Raw genomic sequence first — 25047 nt, 5'->3', positions numbered from 1 at the left:
TTCTAATCAAGTTCATTTCATTCATATCTCTAATTAAAGTCTGATCTATTTTTCAGCTTCTTTAAATTTGCTGTATGGGGTAATGCTGACATTTATAGCTGCTGAACTTTGGCTCTGAGTCTCAGGTGTCACACAGATACCCAAAGTTCCAGGGACCAACCAGGTTATTCGCAAACAGGTCAACATCTCACAATTTAGAGAAAACCGGTACAACTCACAAATAGATGTGAGTGCTGTAAAAGCTTACAATCTAGGAACCTTTACCATAAGCCTTCCCCTGATAACCTGTGCTCTCAGATTCAATTCCCAGAGTTTGCACATTATAGTTAGTCCATATTAGTGAGGTGTTATAATGTTTGTCTTTTAAATTCTGGTGTTTTTCACTTAACATACTGTCCTCAATGTCCGTTCACCTAGTTGCATATCTCACAACTTCATTTCTTCTTGCTGCTGCTCAGTATTCCATTGTATGTGTACACCACAGTTCACCATTCCATTTATCAGTCGATGTACCCTTAGGCCACCTTCATCCATTACAATTCGTGAATTCTGCTGCCATAAACAGCAGTGTGCTATGTCCACTTATGTCCCTGCTCTCAGTTCTTCCAAGTATATACCTAGTAATGGGGTTGCAGGACCATATGGCATCCCTATAGTAAGCTTCCTGTGGAACCAGCACACTGCCCTCCAGCTGGGCTGTGTCATTCTACCTCCCTACCAACAGGGAATAGGTACGGTCCTCTCTCCACGTTTTCTCCAGCACTTGTTTTCCTCTGTTTATTTTTTAAACAGTTTTTCTCACACACCACAGAATCCACCTTAAGTAAACAATCAGTGATTTCCAGTATAATCACATAATTATGCATTCACCACCACAATCTATATGAAGACATTTCCATCTCTTCCCCAAAGAAAGAGGAAAAGGAGGGGAAAAAAAAATAAAGAATAGAAATACAAAAGATAGAAGAAAAATAAAATATAATGAAAAGGTTAGACAACACCACTACCAAGAATCCCATTTAGCTTTGGTATATTGTTGTTGGTACAATTAGTGGAAGCATCTTACAATGTTACTGTTAACTATAGACTGTAGTTTCTTTTGACTACTTTTTCCCCTATACCATCCAATTTTCAACACATTGCAATGTTGACACTCATTTGTTCTCTCTCATTTAAAAATATATTTCTTATATTTTTACATTTAATCACAATCATTGACCACTCTAGGTTTCACTAAGTATACAATCCCAGTCTTTATCTTTTATCTTTCTTTTGGTGTCATACATGCCCTTAGCCTTCCTCTTTCAACCATACTCACACTCATCTTTATTTAGAGTACTTACAGTATTGTGTTACCATCACACACTATTATGCTATTCATTCAATTTTTTGATCTATACAGTCAATCCTGTTGAACCTTCTGTATTCCTTCAGCATCAAATGTCCGATCTCTAACCTCTGTCTCCCGATAACCTGTGTTCTTAACTCTCAAATTTCACTCATCAGTATTAGTCCATACTAGTGAAGCCGTACAGTACCCTTACTGATAGTCTTCATTTCTACCCTCTTCTCCAAACCCCTCTCTCCTGTCTTTTCGTATCTGCCTGTAGTGCTCCTTTAGTATTTCTTCTAGAGCAGGTATCTTGTTCACAAACTCTCAGTGTCTGTCTGAAAATATTTTATACTCTCCCTCATTTTTGAAGGACAGTTTTGCCGGATATAGAATCTGTGGTTGGCAGTTTTTCTCTTTCAGTATCTTAAATATATACCACTAACTTCTTGCCTCCATTGTTTCTACTGAGAAATCTGCACATAGTCTTATTGAGCTTCTTTGTATGTGATGGATCGCTTTTCTCTTGCTGCTTTCAGAATTTTCTCTTTGTCTTTGACATTTGATTATCTGATTATTACATGTCTTGGAGTTGGTCTACTTGGATCTGTTCTGTTTGGGGTATGTTGCACTTCTTGGATCTGTAATTTTATGTCTTTCGTAAGAGATGGGAAATTTTCAGTGATTATTTCCTCCATTATTGTTTCTACCCCTTTTCCCTTCTCTTCTCCTTCTGGGGCACCCCTGACATGTATATTCGTGTGCTTCATGTTTTCATTCAGTTCCCTGAGACCCTGCTCATATTTTTCCATTCTTTTCCCTATCTGTTCTTCTTTGCATAGATTTCAGATGTCCTTCCTTTTGCCTCTTCAAATCTGCTGTTGTATGTCTCAGTTGTGTTTTTCATCTCTTCGATTGTGCCTTTCATTCCCATAAGTTCTGCCAATTGTTCATTTAAAATTTCAAGTTCTTCCTTATGTTTGCCCAATTTCTTCTTTATATCCTTCATTTGTTTTGCCATATCTTCCCTCAACTCATTGATTTGACTTTTGAATTGATTTAGCATATTTGCTTGAAGATCTTTAATTAGTTGTTTCAATTCCTGTATCTCAGTTGAAGTATAAGTTTGTTCCTTTGACTGGACCATATCTTCATTTTTTCTTTGTGTGATTCATAATTTTTGTTGTCTAAGCATCTGGTTTCTTTGATTACCACAATCAGATTTTCCCAGAGCAGACAGGCCCAGGTCTCAAGTAGAGGCTGTATTTAGTATCAGATTTCCCTGGGGGTGAGACCCAGCAGATTATGAGACTTTCCTGAGGCCTCTAGACTCTGTGCTTTTCCTATCCTGCCCAGCAGGTGGCGCTTGTCAGTCCACAGCTTCCCACCGGGGTAAAGAGGTGCAGTGCATTTGATTCTCAGTGGACCCTCTCCTGACCAGGAACTGAGGATATCAGAAGCCAAGCTTAAGCTGTTTCTGTTTTGTTTTGTTCCCATAGGCCCTGGGGTCCAAGTTCTCTGAGGGAGGGCTTACAGTTGAGTTGCCCCTCCCCCTTTTCTTAGGGAAGATAAGTCCTTTAGGAAATTATCTTCTACACTTGAGTTTTTCCTTTGACTCTCTGACTATCTTAACTCCACCCTTGCCTGGGTCAGTGCTGACAACTGAAAATGCCTGAAGCTTTCTCTAATGAGCTACTTAGTATGAGAAAACAAAAAGGAAAAAGAAGTCTCCTTTTCAGAGCCAGTCCCCAACCCTCCAGTTCACCAAGCAAGAACCAGAGTTGCTACCTGGTTCTGTGTGCCCCTTTTCTTAGGACATGGCCCTTTTCCAGTATTCTGAGCTCAGCAGACTCCAAAAGCCTCTGTTTTTATTTATTTATGTTTTTTTTCCTGTCAGCTCTGCCTCCTTTCTGCCAGGAGAAAGCTCTGGGTTCCTTTCCTGCTTTCTCTGGCCTTATCTGTGCTGTATTCAGTAGTCCAAATTTGTTAATTAAAACCACAATTGGAGCTTGGTTGAGCTACATTGCCTTGCCCCCAGAAGTTCCATGCTGCGATCTCAACCATTCCACCCATTCCAGACTGGTGTACTATGTGTGTTTGGTCATGGGTATCCACCCATCAGTTGTTCCAGACTATCTAGTTATTCCTGGTTATTTACTAGTTGCTCTAGGGGACTAACTAAATTCCACACCTCCCTATGCTGCCATCTTGCCCCATCTCCCCATTCCTTTTTGTTTATCCATTAATCAGTTGACAGACAGTTTCCACGTTTTGGCTATTATAAATAATGCTGATATGAACATTTGTATACAAGTATTTGTTTGAGTACCTGTTTTCAGTTATTTTGGTTCTGTACCTAGGGGTGGAGTTGTTGGATTATATGGTATTCTATTTAAGTTTTTGAGATTCTGCTAAACTGTTTTCTACAGTGCACAATTTTACATTTCACCCAGCAGTGCCCAAGGGTTCCAGTTATTCCACATCCTCACCAAATGTTAGTTTCATATATTATTATTACTACTACTACTACTACTACTATAACCATCCTAGTGTCTATAAAGTGGTATCTCATGTTTTTTTATTTGCCTTTCCCTAATGAATGATGTTCGGCATCTTTTTATGTTGGCCATTTGTATGTCTTCTTTTGGGACATTTTCAAGTCCTTTGTCCATTTTTTATTTGTGTTGTTAGTCTTTTTGTTCTTGATGTGTGAGGATTCTTTATATATTCTGAATGCTTCACCCTTATCGTTATAGGATTTGCAAATACTTTCTCCTGTTCTGCAGGTTGTCTTTTCACTTTCTTGATAATGTCCTCTGATGGATAAAAATTTTTAATTTTGATGAAGTCCAATTTATTGGGGTGGTTTTTTTGTTGTTGTTGCTTGTTCTTTTGGTGTCATATCTAAGAATTCATTGCCAAGTACAGTGTCATGATGATTTACCCCTATGTATTCTTCTAAGAGTTTTGGTCACTGAAGTTACTTGCAGGGTGAGTAAAACCATTCCTGCTGTCAGTGAACTTATAGTTTTTGCTCTTCTATTTAGGCTTTTGATCCATTTTGAGTTAGTTTTTGTGTGTGGTGTGACATAGGCGTCTACCTTCATTCTTTTGCATGTGGATATCCAGTTTTCCTAGCTCCATTTGTTGAAAAGACTATTCTTTCCCCATTGAATGGTCTTGACACCCTTCTCAAAAATCAATTGGCCATGGATGTAGGTGGTTATTTCTGGATTATTGATTTCATTCCATTGTTCTATATGTCTATCTTTATTCCAGTACTACCCTGTTTTTTGGTTATTGTATCTTTATAGCAAGGTATAAGATCTTGAAGTGTAAGTCTCCTAACTTTGTTCATTTTCAATATTGTTTTGACTCTCCGGGGTCCCTTGCAATTACATAAGAATTTAAGGATCAGCTTTTCCATTTCTACAAAGAAGGTCCTTGGAATTTTGATAAGGATTGCATTAAATCTGTAGAATGTTTTGGGTAGTATTGACTTCTTAACAGTATTGAATCTTCCAATCCATGAGCATGGGTGTCTTTCCATTTATTTACATCTTCAGCAATGTTTTGTAGTTTGCAGTGTACAGGTCTTTCACTTCCTTGTAGAATTTGTTCCTAGCTATTTTAATCTTTCCAATGCTATTGTGAATGGAATTATTTTCTTAATTTCCTTTTCAAATTGTTCATTGCTGGAGGATAGAAACAGAACTGACTTTTGCGTTTTAATCTTGAATCTGGCAACTTTGCTGAATTAGTTTATTAGCTTTAATAGTTGTGTGTTTATTTGTATTCTTTGGAATTTTCTATATATAGGATCATGCCATCTGCAGAGTTTTATTTTTTCCTTTCCAATTTGGATGCCTTTTATTTCTTTTTTTTTCCTTCCTTTTTTTTTTTTTTTGCCTAATTGCCCTGACACTTCCAGTGCAATGTTGAATAACTGTAGCAAAAGTGGGCATTCCTTATTTTGTTCCTGATCTTAGTGGGAAAGCTTTCCATCGTTCAGCATTAAGATGTTTCGCTGTAGATTGCCCCTTATCATGTTGAGGAAATTCCCTCCTTTTCCTAGTTTTCTGAGTCCTTTTTCATGAAAGGGTGTTGAATTTTGTCAAAACGCTTTTCTGCATCATTTGAGATGATCATGTTGTTGTTGTTTTTTTTTCTGCCCTTTTTTCTAAAAATGTGGTATATTACAGTGATTGATTTTTTTTTTCATTTTTGCTATTTTATTTACATTTAATTTTTTAAATAAAAAATTGTATTAAGGAATCATACATTTGCAGTTTTAAAAGCCTATAAGAAAGCATAGCAATCATCCAACTTGTCCCTCTCCACATTACAATCCAGATAACCATTTTCATCCATTTATTTTGGTAGTTATCTGTATAATACAAAAATATATATGCTTATACTACTTATTTCTTGATGTGTCAGTGTTAGAAATTATATATCTATTGACATTTTTTTTTTTTAATCTTCATTTTATTGAGATACATTCACATACCACGCAGCCATACAAAACAAATCGTACTTTCGATTGTTCACAGTACCACCACACAGTGGTACATTCATCACCCAAATCAATCCCCGGCACCCTCACCAGCACACACACAAAAACAACAATAATAATAATTAGAGTGAAAAAGAGCAATCGAAGCAAAGAAGAACACTGGGCACCTTTGTCTGTTTGTTTCCTTCCCCCATTTTTCTACTCATCCATCCACAAACTAGACAAAGTGGAGCGCGGTCCCCATGGCCTTCCCAATCCCACTGCCACCCCCCACAAGCCACATCTTCATACAACTGTCTTCGAGATTCATGGGTTCTGGGCTGCAGCCCGACAGTTCCAGGCATCCACCACCAGCCACCCCAACTCTCCAGAACCCAAAAAGGGCCGTCTAAAGTGTGCACAAGAGTGCCCACCAGAGCGACCCCTCGGCTCCCCCCGGAATCTCTCCGCCACCAAAGCCCACCCCATCTCCCCCCACATCCCCCGCCCCGGCCAAGAAGATGCTCTCCGTCCCACGATGCCAGGCCCACACTCCTCCCCGGGAGCCGCACTCCACGCCGCCAGGGAGATTCACCCCACCGGGCGTCCGACCCCACGCAGGGGGGAGGGCAGCGATCCCACCCTTCAAGTTGGCTCAGCTAGAGAGACAGGGCCACACCCGAGCAACAAAGAGGCACTCGGGAGGAGGCTCCCAGGCACAACCACAGGGAGGCCTAGCCTCTCCTCCGCAGCAACCGTCCCCCCAAGGGTAAAACCTGTGGTAGAGGGCTCAACCCATCAAGCCACCAGTCCCCCACGTCTGTGGTCATATTAGCAACCATGGAGGTGGGGTAGGCGAACACCCCTGCACTCTCCACAGGCTCCTCAAGGGGGCACCACACCTCTTTTTTTTCCTTGTTTTCCTTTTTTTTATTTTTTTTTAACTTTCCCTTCTTTTTTAAATCAACTGTATGAAAAAAAAGTTAAAAAGAAAACAAACATACAATAAAAGAACATTTCAAAGAGACCATAACAAGGGAGTAAGAAAAAGACAACCAACCTAAGATAACTGCTTAACTTCCAACATGCTCCCACTCCACCCCAAGAAAGTTACCCAATATAGCAACACCCCTGTGAACCTGCCCCCACCACACCCATCAGAAATCAACAGACTACAGCCATTCCCGGGCATCCCCAGAACGTTAAATAGCTTATCTGTTCTTCCCGGATCACCGCTCCCCCTTCCTTAACCGCTCCCCACCGCTAGCTCCCCCACATTCCACACCATAAACCATCTGTTTTACATTTTTCAAAGTTCACATTAGTAGTAGCATATAATATTTCTCTTTTTGTGCCTGGCTTATTTCACTCAGCATTATGTCTTCAAGGTTCATCCATGTTGTCATATGTTTCACAAGATTGTTCCTTCTTACTGCCGCGTAGTATTCCATCGTGTGTATATACCACATTTTATTTATCCACTCATCTGTTGAAGGACATTTGGGTTGTTTCCATCTCTTGGCAATTGTGAATAATGCTGCTATGAACATTGGCGTGCAGATATCTGTTCGTGTCATTGCTTTCCGATCTTCCGGGTATATACCGAGAAGTGCAATCGCTGGATCGAATGGTAACTCTATATCTAGTTTTCTAAGGAACTGCCAGACCGACTTCCAGAGTGGCTGAACCATTATACAGTCCCACCAACAATGAATAAGAGTTCCAGTTTCTCCACATCCCCTCCAGCATTTGTAGTTTCCTGTTTGTTTAATGGCAGCCACTCTAATAGGTGTTAGATGGTATCTCATTGTGGTCTTAATTTGCATCTCTCTAATAGCTAGTGAAGCTGAACATTTTTTCATGTGTTTCTTGGCCATTTGTATTTCCTCTTCAGAGAACTGTCTTTTCATATCTTTTGCCCATTTTATAATTGGGCCGACTGTACTATTGTCATTGAGTTGTAGGATTTCTTTATATATGCAAGATATCAGTCTTTTGTCAGATACATGGTTTCCAAAAATTTTTTCCCATTGAGTTGGCTGCCTCTTTACCTTTTTGAGAAATTCCTTTGAGGTGCAGAAACTTCTAAGCTTGAGGAGTTCCCATTTATCTATTTTCTCTTTTGTTGCTTGTGCTTTGGGTGTAAAGTCTAGGAAGTGGCCGCCTAATACAAGGTCTTGAAGATGTTTTCCTACATTATCTTCTAGGAGTTTTATGGTACTTTCTTTTATATTGAGATCTTTGGTCCATTTTGAGTTAATTTTTGTGTAGGGGGTGAGGTAGGGATCCTCTTTCATTCTTTTGGATATGGATATCCAACTCTCCCAGCCCCATTTGTTGAAAAGACCATTATGACTCAGTTCAGTGACTTTGGGGGCCTTATCAAAGATCAGTCGGCCATAGATCTGAGGGTCTATCTCCGAATTCTCAATTCGATTCCATTGATCTGTATGTCTATCTTTGTGCCAGTACCATGCTGTTTTGGCAACTGTGGCTTTATAATAAGCTTCAAAGTCAGGGAGTGTAAGTCCTCCCACTTCGTTTTTCTTTTTTAGAGTGTCTTTAGCAATTCGAGGCATCTTCCCTTTCCAAATAAATTTGATAACTAGCTTTTCCAAGTCTGCAAAGTAGGTTGTTGGAATTTTGATTGGGATTGCATTGAATCTGAGTGATTGATTTTTATATGTCAAAGCACCTCACATTCCTGGGATAAATCCCACTTGGTCATGGTTTATAATCCTTTTAATACACTGTTGGATTCAGTTTACTAGTATTTTTGGGGAAATTTTTGCATCTATATTCATAAGGGATACTGGTCTTTTCTTTTCTTGTGGTGTCTTTGTCTGGCTTTGATATCGAGGTAATACTGGCCTTATTGAATAAGTTAAGAAGTTATCCCTCCGCTTCAATTTTTAAGAAGAGTTTTAAAAAGATTGGTAATTCTTTTTTAAATGTTTGGTAGACTTCAACAATGAAGATATCTGGTTCTGGACTTTTCTTTGTTGGCAGGTTTTTGTTGCTGATTTAGTCTCTTTACTTGTTATAGATATCTTCAGATTTTCTATCTCTTCTTGAGTCAGTTTTGGTAATTTATGTGTTTCTTGGAATTTATCCATTTCATCTAGGTTATCTAATTTTTTGGCATACAGTTGTTCATAGTGTTCTCTTAATCCTTTTTATTTCTGTAAGTTCAGCAGTAATGGTCCACTTTCCTTTCTGATTTTAGTTATTTATGTCTTCTCTTTTTCTTAGTCTAACTAAAAGATAGTCAGTTTTCTTGATGTTTTCAAATAACTAATTTTTGGTTTCATTGAAAAGCCCATGCTTTCTTAAAGCTACATTCCAGTGGAGAGAGATGGACAATAAATTTCAAAGTATGTAGTATTTCAGAATAAAGGAATTGTCGCTCATATAAGATGACATTTGAACAAAGCTCTGAAAAAAGCAAGAGAATGAGCCACATGAAAAGGAACACCTTGAGAAGATGTGACACCATTGGAGGGCATGTACTTGGCCTTGCCTTTCCATCTGCAGGTCTAACCAAGCTCCTTTGTATTTCAGAGGGTCCTCCATAGAAGGGCAGCTGAATGGACTCCAGAGCAGCCTTAACTCAGCAGCCTTTGTACCCATCACCAGTTCCACAGGTTAGTGGGCACCAGCCCTTCTGCAGGTGGGGCATCAGGGAGGGCATTTGGCATATAGCTCCAGTTCAAAGAACCAAGGATCCAGCCTTTTGAAACATAACAAATGGGCATTTTTCTTGTGGTCTTCTTTAAAATAATATTGATAGCTTCTCACAGGATGGTTTTCCAGAATTAGTTTGGGATAGATAAAATTTCCCAGTCTGATAGAATGCTGTAAAATGTTTCCAGATTTGTAGCAGTTAGTAAAAATATTCTGTATTTGACATATTTCACTGTTCATGTCATATTTCCACATGTAGTGTCTCTCACTTAATCTTTACTGCAGCCCGGTGAGGTGGATCTTCTTGTCCTACCAGATGAGGAAACGGAGGCTCAGAAAGTTGAGAGGCTTACGGGATGTTATACATGGATGCAGAGCTAGAGCTCAGGAGTTTGATCCAGTCCTGTCATGCCAATATCAGCTAGTTACTGGAGGCCTAAAGCCTTTCAGCATGGGTATTTACATGAAAGTTTGGCAATGCCCAGGGATCGTTTGCTCTAAGTATAAAAGTATGCTAATAAGTAATCATAAAATTTGAAAGAAAGTCCCTTTGAATTAGTTGAATAAATATTTATTATTGGGCGCCTATTATGGAGAAAGTTACATGGTAGGCACAGAAGTTATGTACAGGGTGAATAAGGCAGTTCCGGCTATCAGGGAACTTACAGACTCAAGGAGACAGAACGTCAAGAGGTAGTGTGCTACAGGGTGGGTACACACCGGCTGCTAGGAGCACACAGAATAAAAACAGATGACAGCTATTGAGCATTTGATATGTGGCAGACCCAGTTCTGAATGTTTTATATGTGATAACTCATTTGTCCACCAAGCAGGCATATGATATAGGATCTATATTCCCCATTTTATGGCTGAAGACATAAAGTCATAGACAGATTATGAGACAGGTCTAACGCCTCACAGCTAGTAAATGGTGGAGATGGTATATGAACCCAAGCAATCTGACCCGAGCTCTTTAAAGTTCAGGGAGGGCTTCCTAGAGAAAAAATATCTAAGCTGTGACTTTAAATGGAGAAAAGAAGTCAGCCAGCGAGGAGGGGTAGGGTGGAAAGAGTTGCAGGAAGTGGGAATGATGTGTGCAAAGGCCTGGGGGGGCACTGAAAACATGCTGTGTTCTGGTAGCCCCCATGGGTTAGTGTGGCTGGGGACCAGGGCATAAGCAGAGAATGGCAAGATCAAAGACTAAAGGTAGCAGAGCTAGTTTATGAGCTGTGTAGGGAACTTGGGCTTTGTCCTGAGAGCAGTAGGGAGCCATTGAGAAGTTTTATGGCCGGGAAATAGGGGGTGCATAATAACCTTAAAACAATTACAGGGCCTCTGAGAAGCCCCAGTTACTTTGGCCGTATCATGGGGACGATTACATGTCTCTCGTAGGCTTCTTGTGACGATAAAATGAAGATATATAAATATAAAATATTGTGATGAGTATAAAGATTTTGTTCTCCACTTAAAATCTTAGAACCTGAATTCAAGAAACATTCAAGAAATATTTTATAGGTATCTACAACCACCCCACCCCACCCCCACTCCCAAAAAAACAAAGAATTATTAGACTATGGTAGTTATTTTTCAGGAAGTAAAATTTTCAACATGGAGCTGTTATGGACTGAGAACTAATGTCTAAGAGAATCATGGACTATTTGGAAGGATTTCAGTGGGATACAGCTATTAGGGCCCTGCCAGCTCTTCAGTTTTGCTTAAGCTGGAGAAGTTTACAGTGCCTGGAAGATCATGTGTAATTGATAAGTATTAAATTGAACCCTTTGCATGTACCCTGGCTGAGGGAGTTGGAAATTTGAGGGGCCTGGCTGGTCATACTTGCAGCATCTTGATCATGAATTGATATTTACTGTTTGGTGAAGAGTTACTTAGATTTTGTGACAATCATACTGAATTTGTTATCAGCATAAAACCAGAGAGCAAAAAGAGGATGTTGTGCTTCTCCCTGGCTTCTCTTATCTACCTTTCTTTCCTGCTTCTGCCTTAAGGTAACAAGGAGATTACTTTTCTTCCCTTGTTTGGGTAGTCTGTATTTACTGCTGTCATCACCACATGACTGAGCCTCTAAACTCCCTTGAATTTGTTTCTACTCCATGACTGGTGTTTCCTGATGCTGTGTTAAAGAAAGACTGTTGAACATGATATAATAAGATTCAGGCATTTTCCATACTTACCAATAAACATTTTACTCAGTAGTATAATAGTAACTAATCCCATTATAGTTATTCACACAACTAGTAAGTGACTGCCCAGCACCAGTGCTTTGACTAGAAATCATGTGTTTTCTATAATGCAAGTAGAGTTAAAGGAATTATTCTTGGGTTCAGTAGGGTGTCCTATAAAAATGAAAAAAAAAAAAAAAAAAAAAAAGGTTGCTACTAGCAACAGTTTTTGGTAAACCCACAAGAAGGGAGAGCTCCCATAAAAAGTCAGAAAGTTTACACTTCTCCCTGGGGCTTGGGAAGTTTGTGCTTATCCAGGAATCCCTAACTGACTTTGAAAGTTACTTAGCCCCTGTCTGGTCCGGCCACCTCAGTTTGTTAAACATGGTAATAATGGGTCTATGAATGTAGCAAATGTTTCTCCCCTGGTCCTTTAACCCTTTTCCTAAGTCTGGCCAAGCAGTCCTCAGGCAGTCTGAAAAAGAAAGAAGTTCATCCCAGGGCACTGCTGAAAACCTACTGATGATAGGCTAGTGACATCCTTTTCAGTACAAACATTAAATGAGATAAGGTATGTGAAAGCTCCTAGCAGAGTGCCTGGAATGCTCCATGAATGCTACTGTTCCTTCACTTCCCTACCTCTTGCTGTCTACTCCAAATTTGCTAAGGAAAAGAAGGCTTAGAGTCAGCAAATTTGAAAATTTGAGAAGGAAGGTGGAGTGAGGGCCTTTGGCTCACAGCCTTTGCCCATTGGCCTTCCTTCTTTAAACCATGGCATTCTTCTTGAGTTCTAACATGATGGTGAACACTAAAATAGCAGGGAGCCACAAAATAGATAACTGACTTTTTCTCATGCTGATTTGGTAGTGTAAACTACCATCATTTTAGGGTTCTGAAGCCACAACTGGCTGCCCTTAAACCTATCCCTTAGCCTCTGCCAAAGCCTTTCCTACCCTCCCCACACCCCGTTTTTTGTTTCTTTTTTACTTCTTACTGGTGGAAGGGACCTCTCCATCTTTTGAAATCCAATGATGGATTTCATTTACAAGAAAGGAGAAGCAATGTCCTTGTTAAATGTTTTTTAATTATTGTTAAATGGGTAAAAGGCATTTTAGCTTTGGTTCTCTTTAAGTGGGTTGGGCAATTGTACAAGTGTGACTTTGCGCCTTCTTCATTGTCTCTCCTTGAGACAACAAGAAAGAAACTTATTTTAATGTAATGTATACCCAGTGGAGCTTAAACCCTAAGGATCTAGAAGTCACTTTAACTTTCAAGTGAAATTACTTGCCTGGCAGCTCTCAGCAGACTGACCTATTTTCACTACCAGACCCTGGTTCTTTTAACCATGTATTATATAGTTGTTGGAGCTATTGGATAGATCTGTTATGTAATTGATTAAAGCTAAAAATAAATAAAGCTGTTGAGATGCTTGCCCTAGTGGAATTCCTATACCCTTTATTGCCCAGGAAAACGTTCTTCTTTCCCCAAGGTAAGAATTTGGGTTGATTACCCACTCTTACTCTTAGAAAACAGAGAGCAGGGATTTGGTGTTTGGCAGGAAGTGGGGGTGGTGGCAACTGGGAGAAAGAAGATCCCTTAACCTAGTTTTTAGGTTTTACCTCTTGTCCTTTTGGTCAGGATCAAATATAGTGTTAAGTAGGGATTTTTTTTCCGTTTTTCAGGATCTTTGGAAGCTCCCCAGGTTATTTTCGCCAGATCCAAACCCTTGCCCAACACAATCTGGAGCTCTTGCTACAGTTATAGGACAGAGAAAATCAAAGTCGGTGAAGTCAGGGCCAATTTAAGGTAACAGTAAGAATAAGAGCATATTTTTTCTTAATCACTTGCTGACTTTATGCCACAGCAAGAGGCTTAATAGCTATCAATAGAAGTGATCAAAATGACAATAGAACTGATCAAAATGACAATGACTTTATAAAACCAAAGCTTAGAAAAATTCTCCAAAACACTGGGTCAAAGTTGAGCTGCAACTAGACTGATTCTGTAAGGGCCAACCAGTAGGTGGCACTGTGACAGTAAGAAATTTCCCTAATATTATTAGAGGCTTTTGTTTAAAAATACGGGGACTTTGAGGCAAATCAAAGAAAGAAACTAGAGCTATAATTGAGCTGTCACAGGTAAATTGTAACAGAATATATTGGAAAGCATGAAATTTGAAGGCCAAGTTGCAATAGCCTCCAAAAAGACTGAAAATTTATTGAAGAAGGCTTTTAGAGGAGAATTACATAATTTGTGAACTGGATTTTCGGAAAATGGAAGGTAGGAAAGGAACAAAATTTTTTTTTGTTAGTTTGATGAATTAACTACGCTTTTTGCTGGTCTCTTTAAAATAAACATGTTGTAATTGGCCACAAAACAAACTGTAAACCCCATACAAGTATCCATCCCAAAAAAGCTCATACGTGGAAGGAATGGCCTACCTTGATCTTGTGAGGCTGTATCCACACTTCACCAGCACTGCCACTAGCATTTTGTTCCTAACTGTGGCCTTCAAAACTTTCCAGAAAATTCTCTGAAACCTCAAGGCCTTTAGGATTCCTTTCCTCTTTGCCCTCCACACTAAATCATTAATGGCACACCTGCTATGAGCTTAATATTCTTCATACCTCTAAGGGAATATTTATAGACTTATTTGAGAAGCGTTATTCATCAAAATACCCCAGGAGAGCAAAAGAGAGAGGGAAATTATTTACCCACCACAGGATTCATTTACATTGGATCAGAAAGCTTTAAATATCCTTCCCTAGCCCATTTAAACTCTTTCCAGAAAGGAATGAGAAGAGAGAGGAGAACACCAAATCCATGGGTTGGTCACCTACCAAAATGCACCAGAGAAACGGCAAACAACCAGAGTTCTGTTGGCAATACTTAGTCAATGATCCCTTAATTCTGATACTAAGCAGCCTATCTAATGATAAAGAGCTAATAAAAAATAGAAAACCAAAGCAAGAAGGTCAATATTTCCTTCAGGAGACTGGCAGCCAGAAGAATGAATGTGAACTCAAGATCCAAACCAAACTGATGGCCTGCCAAGAAGTGCTAATGTCCATCTGTTTCCAGGACTGTGAGACTTGGACATGCCACAGTTGTAGTATCGCTTTCCTTGAACCTATTTCATTAGTATCCTTTACAGTCGACCCTGAACATTACATGGCAAAATAGGATCATCAGTAAAGAAGCCTTGGGAAAGAGCCTGTCTCTCAACATTTAAATCTCCTCTGTTGCAAACACCGTCCTGCTGAGCTATACATAAGCTAGAGATGGGTGATGCTTCACTGTGTGTAATTAGCAAATATGGCAAGATCACATGCCAAGTGTGTGTGGACTCAGAAAACAGTGGGTGAGAGGACCTCAGTAGTCCAGCATCCCATGGCTAGAAGCCTGGAATGTGGCAGGGGCAGTGGGCAACCTCTCCTTGAGCAGGAGAATTAGGTAGATAATAAAGTGAGGAGGCAGAACCCCAGAGCACCCAGATGCCTACTTTCTTTTTGTTGTGATTACAGTGCAGACGGAGTTATCACTTGGGTAGTGGTCAATCATGGTCACAAACGAATATCATCACCATCTTTGACTGCCTTAGAGCTCTTCATTTATGGGGTTAGGGAGGCAGTCAGGTCAAAATTAGATTTGAAGTGTGTTTAGCATAGCATTTTGTGTAAGACAGAGAAAGCTTCAATTGTCCTTATCAAAGAATAGAGGGAGCTGTGCTAAAGGGTACTGGGGGGTGACTAAAGCCTTCTGAGACCCCAGATGCTGTCCCAAGTCACAAGTGTCATATTTAAATGCAAACATCAATAGGAAGACAAAGAATATCTTTAATTTGCACTACAAGGAACCAAGAAAAATCTGAATCAATTAGGTTTATATCACTCAGTTCTAAGCAGCTGGTCATAGCACTTACTTCATTATAGGCTTTGTTACACAATCAGTGTTTTAACAGTATGTGCTTTGCTAGCCGAAATCTGGCTGCAGCCACCCAAGAAGCCTGTGGATCCTTCTGCATGGCAAAATAGCCTGGCTGTCAGCCATTGAAATTTCATGCTTTCCTGTCCTGAGGCCTCTTTCATTTCATTTTGCAACTGTTTCTACATTTGGAAACAAAACTCAAGTGTAGGTGAACAACCTGGTTGGAATTGGGGGAGGAGATAACCTGGCTTTCAGATTGGAGGGATGAGAGGGGAGGGTACTTCCAAGAACCCATCCAAAGGGGTTTCATTTGCTTTAAAGAAAATCAGGGGGACTCTGATTTGGTTTTGCTGCAAATTGTATTAGGTGATGATTTCTGAAATGGATTACGAGATGGACTACTTAAAACATCTGAAAATTGATATTGTCTCTTGCTGAGCTGGCAGAGTCCCAAGAGAAGGGTGATGATTCTTCAATTGTTAACAATTACTCCTTTGTTATAAAGAGACAAGGGAAGTGCAGTGGCCCCTTTCTCAAATTACACTTATATTAGAGAAGCACACACACACCTCCTGGAAAAATGCCTGGCAACCTGGGTTGTTAGAGCTCTACTTACTACTGCATCTTATAGCAAAGTTGTGCTGTCATATGTAATATCCATTCAGTTTGGTTGCAAGAAGATCCTGTCTATTCTTGTAGTCCTGAACTGGGCAAGTATCCAGCATAACTGTGCTTTACTCGTAAGTCTTTATACATATCACTATAGGTTATCAATCTATTCTCTGTGGTTATCCATCCCGTGAACCCACCCATCTTGCTGCGCTAGTTTCAATGGGATGCTTGTTATAGCTAAATACCTTTGTTTTACCATCCTTATGTCCTCAGGACATAATTGCACCTAAAAGTCCTGAAGAAAGAAAACAACATGCTAAGCCATGCCTGTCTTTGGAAATAACAAGCTCTGCACAAGGAAGTATTTACAGCTCTGCTTACCTGATCTGTAGAGTTTGAACTGGGCCCCAGTGGTGTAGGTGTATAGCTGCAGGGTTTGGAGAATGATGACATGAAGTATATTGCCATGTTAGCATGATTGGTATTGATGATGTGTTCCTTACTCTTTCAAATCATGATTATAAAGCAAAAGTAAAGTTCAGATTCTCTTAAGTCCTCAGAATGAAGAGCATCACTAGGAAAACTAAAACAATAGTCTCTTTCACATCTTTGTTTTCATCTTTCAATCATGCAAGTATTTCCAATTAGCACCAATCCAGTTATCTGATACCAGAGAGGAACAGCTTAAATATGTAGAATGTCCCTTTAGTTACATCTATAAAATATAACACGTTGGGAAAGCTGGTAGATGGGGGTATAAGTTGGGAAGCCAACCAAGTTGTAAGATGATGAGGTGAAAGAAAAAGTCAGCTGATTAAATGTTGCTATGGTAGTGTTATTTGTTTGTTGTTATTAGGTGGAAGAATCACTCCTTTTTATATCTATTGGACTGAAAAGTGATTTTGAGCGGCCCTCCCTTCTGTTCACTTTAATTTGGTTGCCAGGGAAATTAAGACGTGATAAGCCCAAATTAAGATATTTTAGAATTTAACTAGAATTTCTTAACTTCTTATGGCTTCACTGCAAATTGTATTAGGTGATGAATTGTTCATTGTTGTTAATCAGATATTGATTGGTATATGGAATTTTTGAAACTACAAGTCTTTTTAGAAATATGACTCCTTTCAGGCCTTCTATTTGATATTCGTTCATTCTTAATGAACACTTTTGCTGTTCTCTAGTATAAATTGCCATTTTCATGTGTGCATATATTTACTGTCCTCTTTATCTAGAGGATTTTGGTTGTTAAGCCTTATCCAGAGGATTTTGGTTGATAGCCTTTTGGTTGTTAAGAAGGCAGAGTCCCTCAATTTACCTCTGTTAAGGGAAGTTACCATCTTAAACACAGGGAAGAAACAGTCTTAAGAGCCACACCTCATGAAAAACTGCAACTTTGTTTGGGATAATTAGCAGGGCTAGTGGCTAACCAGCAACTCTGTTAGCCCATCACTGTAACTGAGATGTCTCTTCTCCTCAGCAGCTGGCTTCCATTGTTCTCCAAGTTAACAACATTGCCATACTCGTAACTCGACTTCTCTCTGTGTGATGGTTTCTCTCTGTCCTTTTTGCATTCAGCTTTCAAAAGACAGAATTAGAATGCTGTCTAGCAAAGTGCCACTGATGGGCAGAGATCTCTGTCACTCACCCTTGGCCACCCTAATGGTAGCCAGCTGCTGACTCCAAGACGAACGCCAGGTTGGTACTAGTGTAGCATCATTATGTGATACAAAGCTGCTAACTTAGGCATTTCTGGCAGTTTCCTTCAGATGGGATTGTGGCAAGGCAGGGATAAAGACTTTTCATCTCCAGCATGGGGTCTTAAAATATAAAAACCACATACAATAAAGTAATAAAATATCAAGGGAAAAATTGGGCCAAAGAACACTATAATTCAAATTTGTCAACTGTAAGTCCAAATAAAATTACTGTAATTGAGGTTAAATTTGGTTCTGAGTCCCCTAACAGCCAAGACAAAAGGGGACACATGATAAATTGGAGTGTATAGTTCTCGTAATGGAAAAGGAAGAACCCTTCAGGGGTAAAGCTTTTTCCCTAGCTCTGATTCTAAAGGAAGTATTTCACATATTTTATATCAAGGACACCGAAAGAAGTAATAGACAATGCCCTCAACAAGCTAGCATGGCAGTATAAGTCATATGGTTACTTCTTAGTATAATCTACATGAAGGCCACACATTACAGTCCAACTCAATGAAGACAGTTTTGTGAGAGACAAAACTAATATATTCTGTCTCCTTGTGTTCCAACATAATCCAAGGGTTAGATTTTGGTCATTTAGAGGACTGAATGAATTGCATGTGTCTTAGACAACCCTAAATATAACTTCTGCTTGCTAAGAGCTAGTTGTGTTTTGGGGCAAGAACCCAGGTACCTCCTTTTCTGTATTGCTATTGATGATGTAACTAGATGCATTGGAAAGTAGATGGCAGGAGTAGCATCTTGTGAAAATTGTAGAAGCTAAGCAGTGTTTCACCCCATCATATTCTGTGTTTGCTCTCTGTTCCTTTATTTACATATACAATTTCCTCTGCTTGGGAATCATCATCCTCCTTTTGACTAACTATGGCTAATTCCTATTTGTCCTCAACTCCCTTTCTCCTTCCTAGCCTTATTCCACCCCCAGTCTGATTTAGATACCTTTTGAGTGTGTTCCAGTGGAACTCTGTGTTTACTTCTACCATAGCACTTACAACACTCTAGTATCTTTGTGAGCCTTGACTCGTTCCCCACCAGGCTGTAATTTCCTGGAAGGCAAGGATCAGGTCCAATTTGAATCTGAAACCCCACAGCCTAGCAGGATGCACAGCCCATAGTAGTTCTCAGACTGGTAGCAATCTGGAACCTCACTCTAAATAATCCTGAGCTACAGGATTCTTATAAAACATTGGTGATGTCCCCTAATTTGAGAGTGATGATGTATGGGCTAAATGAATGTTATACTTCAACCTAAAAATCTGACCTTTGCTTTTTTGTTGAGAAATCCATGGTTTTTTTTTTAGTCTGGCCTAGATCTGTGATCCACAAGCATCACAGGTTGTAAGTTGAAGTAACTCTGAGGCCATTCCGTATCCACGTTTCCATTTGCTTCCTCCTATCACCATTACATGAATGAGGAAAGTGATGGAGTTTTCCATAAGGATCTGATGGGTGAATGGAACAAAGGCCATTTTCTTGTTTTGTTGATAGGCAGTCCCATTCCTGGAAGTGGAAAAACTGACTCAGCTCTCTTTCTCCTATTAGGACATTTGGTATGTGGATAGGAAGACTAGAGAAACAGAGAAGGGAGATCTGGCAAGAAGACCTTCAGATCGGGAGGGAGGGGTGTCAAAACAAAGGGTACATGATATATTCAAGAGTTTATCAAGCTTTCTTGTCTTATTCAGGGAGTTTGACCTAAGAGCTGTGGCCCATGGTCATTGCTTCTATATTGATTCTCTGAAATTGGATACAGAACATCAGGTGTACTGCATTTGTGTGTTTGGGGGGAGAGGTCCTCAGAGTGATCCAAAACTCATTGACTTAACTTCTTAGTTTGTAACATGAGATGTATTTGCCTACCTGCAAGGACTGAAGCTCAAGTCAGCAAACACTGTCACTTGGACCTACTGCACCACCTTCTTAATGCATCCACCCTCACCATCTCTGCTCTTCATCCTTTCTGTTCTCCGCATTGCTGTGGAGTGATCTTTTCAAAATGCAACTGACTATGTCTCACATACAGACACCCACCTGAAGCCATTCAGTAGCTTTCATTGCTCTTAGAATAAAGACAAAATTAGGTAAAGGGTTTTATGTGGTCTGATCCTGCCTATTGGCTCCACTGTTACCTTGCTTTACTCTCCCCCCATCCCCCGTGCTTTCTCCACACTAACCATCCTAGCCTACTCGGAACTCCTTATATTTCCTCATGGTCCCTTAGTCCAAAGAGCCTTTGCAGATGCTTTTCCACCTGGAATGCTCTTTTCCCACCTCAAATGCATTTCTGCAGTAATTCTTTCTCTGGCCTCTCCGATTAGAACATATCCTCCTTTTACAGACAGCTCTGTAGCTCTCTTTTGTAGCACTTGTTACAGTTCCTTGTGATTTTCTGGAAGTGTCTGTCACCCTCACTAGACTCTTAAGTTCCATGAAGGCAAATACTGTGTCTGGTTCTCACCTTTATATGCCCAGGGTCAAGCACAGAATCTGGCATAGAGTAGGCTTGCCAAACCTATTTATGATTGAGTGAGCTAGTGATAATCTTCTCCATTTAGAGAAGAGGAAGTTAAGGTGCACAGAGACTAGGAAACAGCCAAAGTTCACAGAACTGGTGGCCGGTGAAGCCGGACTCTGAACCCAGATAGGACTTCCAAGCCCTTGCTCTTAACCACTATAACGACTACAGCAACAGCCATCATTTTATCCGACATTTGTTATATTCTGTGGACTGTGCTAAGCCTTGTAAATTTATTATCACATTTTATCTTCTTCAACCCGATAAAAGTAGGTATTTTTATTATCTCTGTTTTTCATTTTTCATATGAGGAAGCTAAAGGTGAGAGAAATTAAGTAACTTATCCAAGCCACACAGTCAGTGGCGGAACTGAGATTTAAACTGAGACAGAGTTTTATTCCAGAACGTGCTGGCCTGCCTCTTCCTATCAAAACTCTGGTCCACTCAGGGTGATTTTGTTTAGTCAGCTTTCTTTCTTTAATGGAGCTAAGAGGCTGGTGATCTGGCCCTGGAGCCTTAGCCTCCCTGCAGTGTCTGGATATTATCTCTACTCGTCAGGGGGATTCCTGGCAGTGTGGAGGCATATGTGGTTTAAGCTGGCTTTCTTTTAATCCAACCATTTAACTTTCCCTCTTTTGGATAGGAAGGAGAAGGGTAGGGAACAAGGTGGGGGCCTCTTGCCTCCACTTCCATGGATGGAGGGGGAGAGGATGGGCGGTGGTGCATTCTGAATGGCAGAGGGATGTTGGATGGGAATGAAGCAGGGGGGCCTGGGATCTCTGTATCAGAAGGTGGAGCTGAATGAGGGGAGGGAGAAGGGGAATGGCTCAAGAGGGAGAGTTTAGGAATCACCCCTGAATTAGTTATGAGAGCATTCCCTACCAGTAACAGAAACTCAAAATATCAGTGGCTTACCTAAGTAGGGAATTACTTTTTTTCACATCAGAAAGTCTGGACAGAGCTAGTGCAGCTCTTCAGAGACATAAATGAAGAGCCAGGCTCTTTCTGCTCCACTATCCCTAAAGCATTGGCTTTAATCTTTTTGGTCATAAGATGTTTCCTGTTCCTGTTGGCATTGTGTCCATGTCCCAGGCACGAAGAGAGGGGAAGGGCAAAAGACAGATGCCAGCTGAATCTTTCCCCTTTTTAAACACTGCTGAGTTTCTTGGAAACCTAGCAATTCCAACTAATGCATCATTGGCCAACACTGGATCCCTTGCCCACTTCTCCCAAGCAACAAAGAAATCTGGGGAGGTGGTATTTTAACTGAGAACGTTGCTTCCCCAAACAAACTTGGCTTCTCTTATTGAGGATGAAGGGGAGAATGGATGTTGAGAAGTATCTATCAGTTTCTTTCCCAATACCTTTCCTTTCCAGAATCTCTTCTTTCCCTGCTGCTTGGAGTTCATCAGCTATCCGCAGCCCCTCTGCCACCAGCTTCTTGACTGCTGCAAATAGAAATACCATTGCTTGACCCTAGTTTGCCCCTTTCCTGGCTCCCAGTATGTGGAAGTACTTGTTACCTGTAGGTTTCAGGAACCCATGAGAGTCCCCATCTTCCTGGAAGAGTTAGAAAGGTCATTCCTCTAATTTTTTTATAGTTCTAGATTCTGTTACATACGTACTTTCTTCTTAAGATGTTGCTCACAGTAAAGCAGCTTTAAAAGCAGGTTATGAATGACACTTGTTTCATTTGAAGAAAATCGTCTTTGTGCTCAGGTCTATTCTGAGATTTTCCAAAAAGAATAGGGTTGGGGACTGGTAGGTAGCATGGATAATCCAAAACAGAGGTTCACTCAGCAGTAATGAGTCAGAGAATCTTAATTAGGATTTAAAATTAATAGCTAATACAAAGCTACAGGAATCAAGACAGGGTGGCATAAGGATAAACATGCAAATCAATGGAACAGAATTGAGAATCCAGAAATAAACTCATACATTTATGGTCAATTGATGTTAATAAAGGGTGCCAAAACTATTCAATAGAGAAAGAATAGTCTCTTCCACAAATGGAGCTGAAACAAAAGAATGAATTAGGCCCACTACTTCCATTCTATATAAAAATTAACAAAAAAATCGATAAAAAAAACATACATGTAATACCTAAAATTATAAAACTCCTAGAAGAAAACATAGAAGTAAATTTTCATGTCCTTGAGTTAAGCAATAGTTTCTTAGACATGATAGCAAAAAGCACAAGCAAAAATGACATCAAAATATTGGGCAGGTTGTACTTCATCAAAATTTAAAATTTTTGTGCTTCAGATGATACAATCAAGAAAGTGAAAAGACAGTGCACAAATTAGGAGGAAATATTTGCAAATCATGTATCTAATAAGGGACTTGTGTCCAGAATATGTGAAGAACTCTTACAGCTCAATTTTAAAAATGGGCAAAGGATTTGAATAAGTATTTCTCAAAAAAAAAAAAAAAAAGAAAGAAAGAAAGAACTACAAATGGCCAATGAGCACATGAAAAGATGCATCATTAGCCATTAAAGAAATGCAAATCCAAACCACAGTGAGATACCACTGCACACACTAGGATGCCTGTAATCTTTATAATCTTTTTAGATAGATAATAAGAAGTGTTGGCAAGGTTATGGTGGAACTTGGCACCCTCATACATTGCTGGTGGGAATGTAAAATGTGCAGCTGCTTTGGAAAACAGTTTGGCAGTTCCTCAAAATGCATAACATAGAATTACCATATGATCCAGCAATTCCACTCCCAGGTATATATCTAAGAGAAATGAAAACATGTGTCCACACGAAATCTTGTACATATATGTTCATAGCAACATTACTCATAATAACCAAAATTTGGAAGCAACCCAGAGTCCATCAGTAGAAGAATGGATAAACCAAACGTAGTATATCTATATTCAGCCATAAAAAGGAATGAAGTACTGATTTATGCTACAACATGGATGAACCTCAAAAACATTACGCTAGGTGAATGAAGCCAGTCACAAAGACCATATATTATGTAATTCCATTTTGTGAAATATCCAGAATAGGAAAATTAATAGAGACAGAAAGGGGATTAGTGGTTGCCAGGGGCTGGGTGGTGGCAGTAGTGGTGGGGAATGTGGAGTAACTGCTTAATGGGTATGGAGTTTTATTTTGGGTTGAAGAAACATGTTTTGGAATTAGAGAGCAGTGATGGTTGCACAATATTATGAATGTACTAAATGTCACTGAACTGTGCACTTTAAATGGGTAAATTTTGTGGTGCATGAAATATGTCTCAATAAAGGTTAAAAAACTAGTAATATCTAAAATGCAAAAAACAAAACAAGTTCTCCACATAAGCAGATTGTTTTTCTCAGATAGCCAGATTCTTCAAAAATACTTATTTAGTGCCTCCTGTTCATTAATTCAACAAATATTTGGCTGCCTTCTTTGTGTCAGGTAGGCGGTAAGGGCTTAAGGAGACAGGTACCTGGGCCCAGCTTTGCCCCCAGGTTTTTTTAACCCTTCCAGTCAGGTGGAGTGCCTGGGGGGGGCAGCAGCTGTCCCTGGGCCCAGCTTCACTTGCTTTTTTCCCCTCAGTGGGAAAGGTGTCAGGCTCCAGGGTATTTCTGTTGCTTTAGTCAGCACGGAGCAAGGAGAACCTTGACTATAGTTTCAGAGCCTTAAGCTTCACCTCGTGCTCCATTCGAGCGAGCAGCTGAGAATGGGGTTAGCTGTGCCACCAATTGCTTCTCTGCCATTGTTAATCCCTTTAATTCTGCCCTTGGTAAGCATCCCTCCCTTCACACTGTCCTGTGGCCCATTTGTGATATGACTGAACAAGTGGCTTGGACTTTGAAAGGTGATTCTCAGAGATACCTCAAGTGACCCAGCCCTGGGCCCGCCGGGTTGCTCTTGGCGTTCATTACCATGGGGCACTAGAATCTTCTCTGGGCCAACGCTTTCCAGTCCATCCAGGCCTAAAAAGAAGGTGACTGCTACGGACTCCCACTGGAGATCCTAGCCTGGCTGCCATTGTCCTTAGGGAGAGCAGCCCATCATTGCTAAGTGAAGACAGTGAGAAACCGTCAGTACTTTTTGGCTTTTACAGAAGAATTTATGTGCTGACACTTGAAGAGTCATTATACTACTTTAAAGCATGGTACAACTTCCTTTGTGATGATTACATATAGATTATACACTATATTTCTTGCTTTGCTCTGTCATTGCCTGGTCAAGATGTTACAGTTTTATTTTAAAAATTCATCAATCTCTCAGAAACTCTGATTTTTTTTTGGCAAAAAAAAAAAAAAATTATGAGCCACTTTCCAGTCTATATGTCCTATTTCCAGAAAGCTCCACAATTCTAATTTTTTCCTCTCCCCAGATTGATGAATTTGTCCATGTTGTAAGGCATTCATTACATTTACAAAAGAATACTTCCAGTGGTATGTGGCGGGAGAAATCCAGCTGTTTATCAGAGGGCCAAAGGGAGTGTTAACCTACCATTACTGTCAAGCATGCCTCTCTCACAGCCACTCCCAGTGTTTCTGGTGATTGCAGAGCATAAGCAAAGCCTCTTCTCCCATCCTGGGCTCTCCCTTGGTTACTGTAGGAAAGGGAGTAGCAGGAA

The 25047-nt window shown here is 40.0% G+C and overlaps 1 protein-coding gene across 15 annotated transcripts in view; it reads left to right on the top strand.

The window, feature by feature from the left end:
• Nucleotides 1–25047, top strand: part of TTLL5 (tubulin tyrosine ligase like 5) — a 362097-nt gene that overhangs the window by 298384 nt on the left and 38666 nt on the right. For 14 of the 15 annotated variants that reach the window (XM_037832244.1, XM_037832253.1, XM_037832249.1 and 11 more), the window contains one exon: nucleotides 9387–9469. The exons of the other annotated variant lie outside the window; for it this stretch is intronic. In XM_037832244.1, coding sequence (XP_037688172.1) covers nucleotides 9387–9469 — 83 coding nt within the window. The remainder of the gene's footprint in view (nucleotides 1–9386; nucleotides 9470–25047) is intronic. 15 annotated transcript variants of the gene reach the window in all.

Source organism: Choloepus didactylus, chromosome 4 (assembly GCF_015220235.1).
Source record: "Choloepus didactylus isolate mChoDid1 chromosome 4, mChoDid1.pri, whole genome shotgun sequence".
Classification (NCBI taxonomy): Eukaryota; Metazoa; Chordata; class Mammalia; order Pilosa; family Megalonychidae; genus Choloepus; species Choloepus didactylus.
This window is presented reverse-complemented; position numbering and strand designations above follow the sequence as displayed.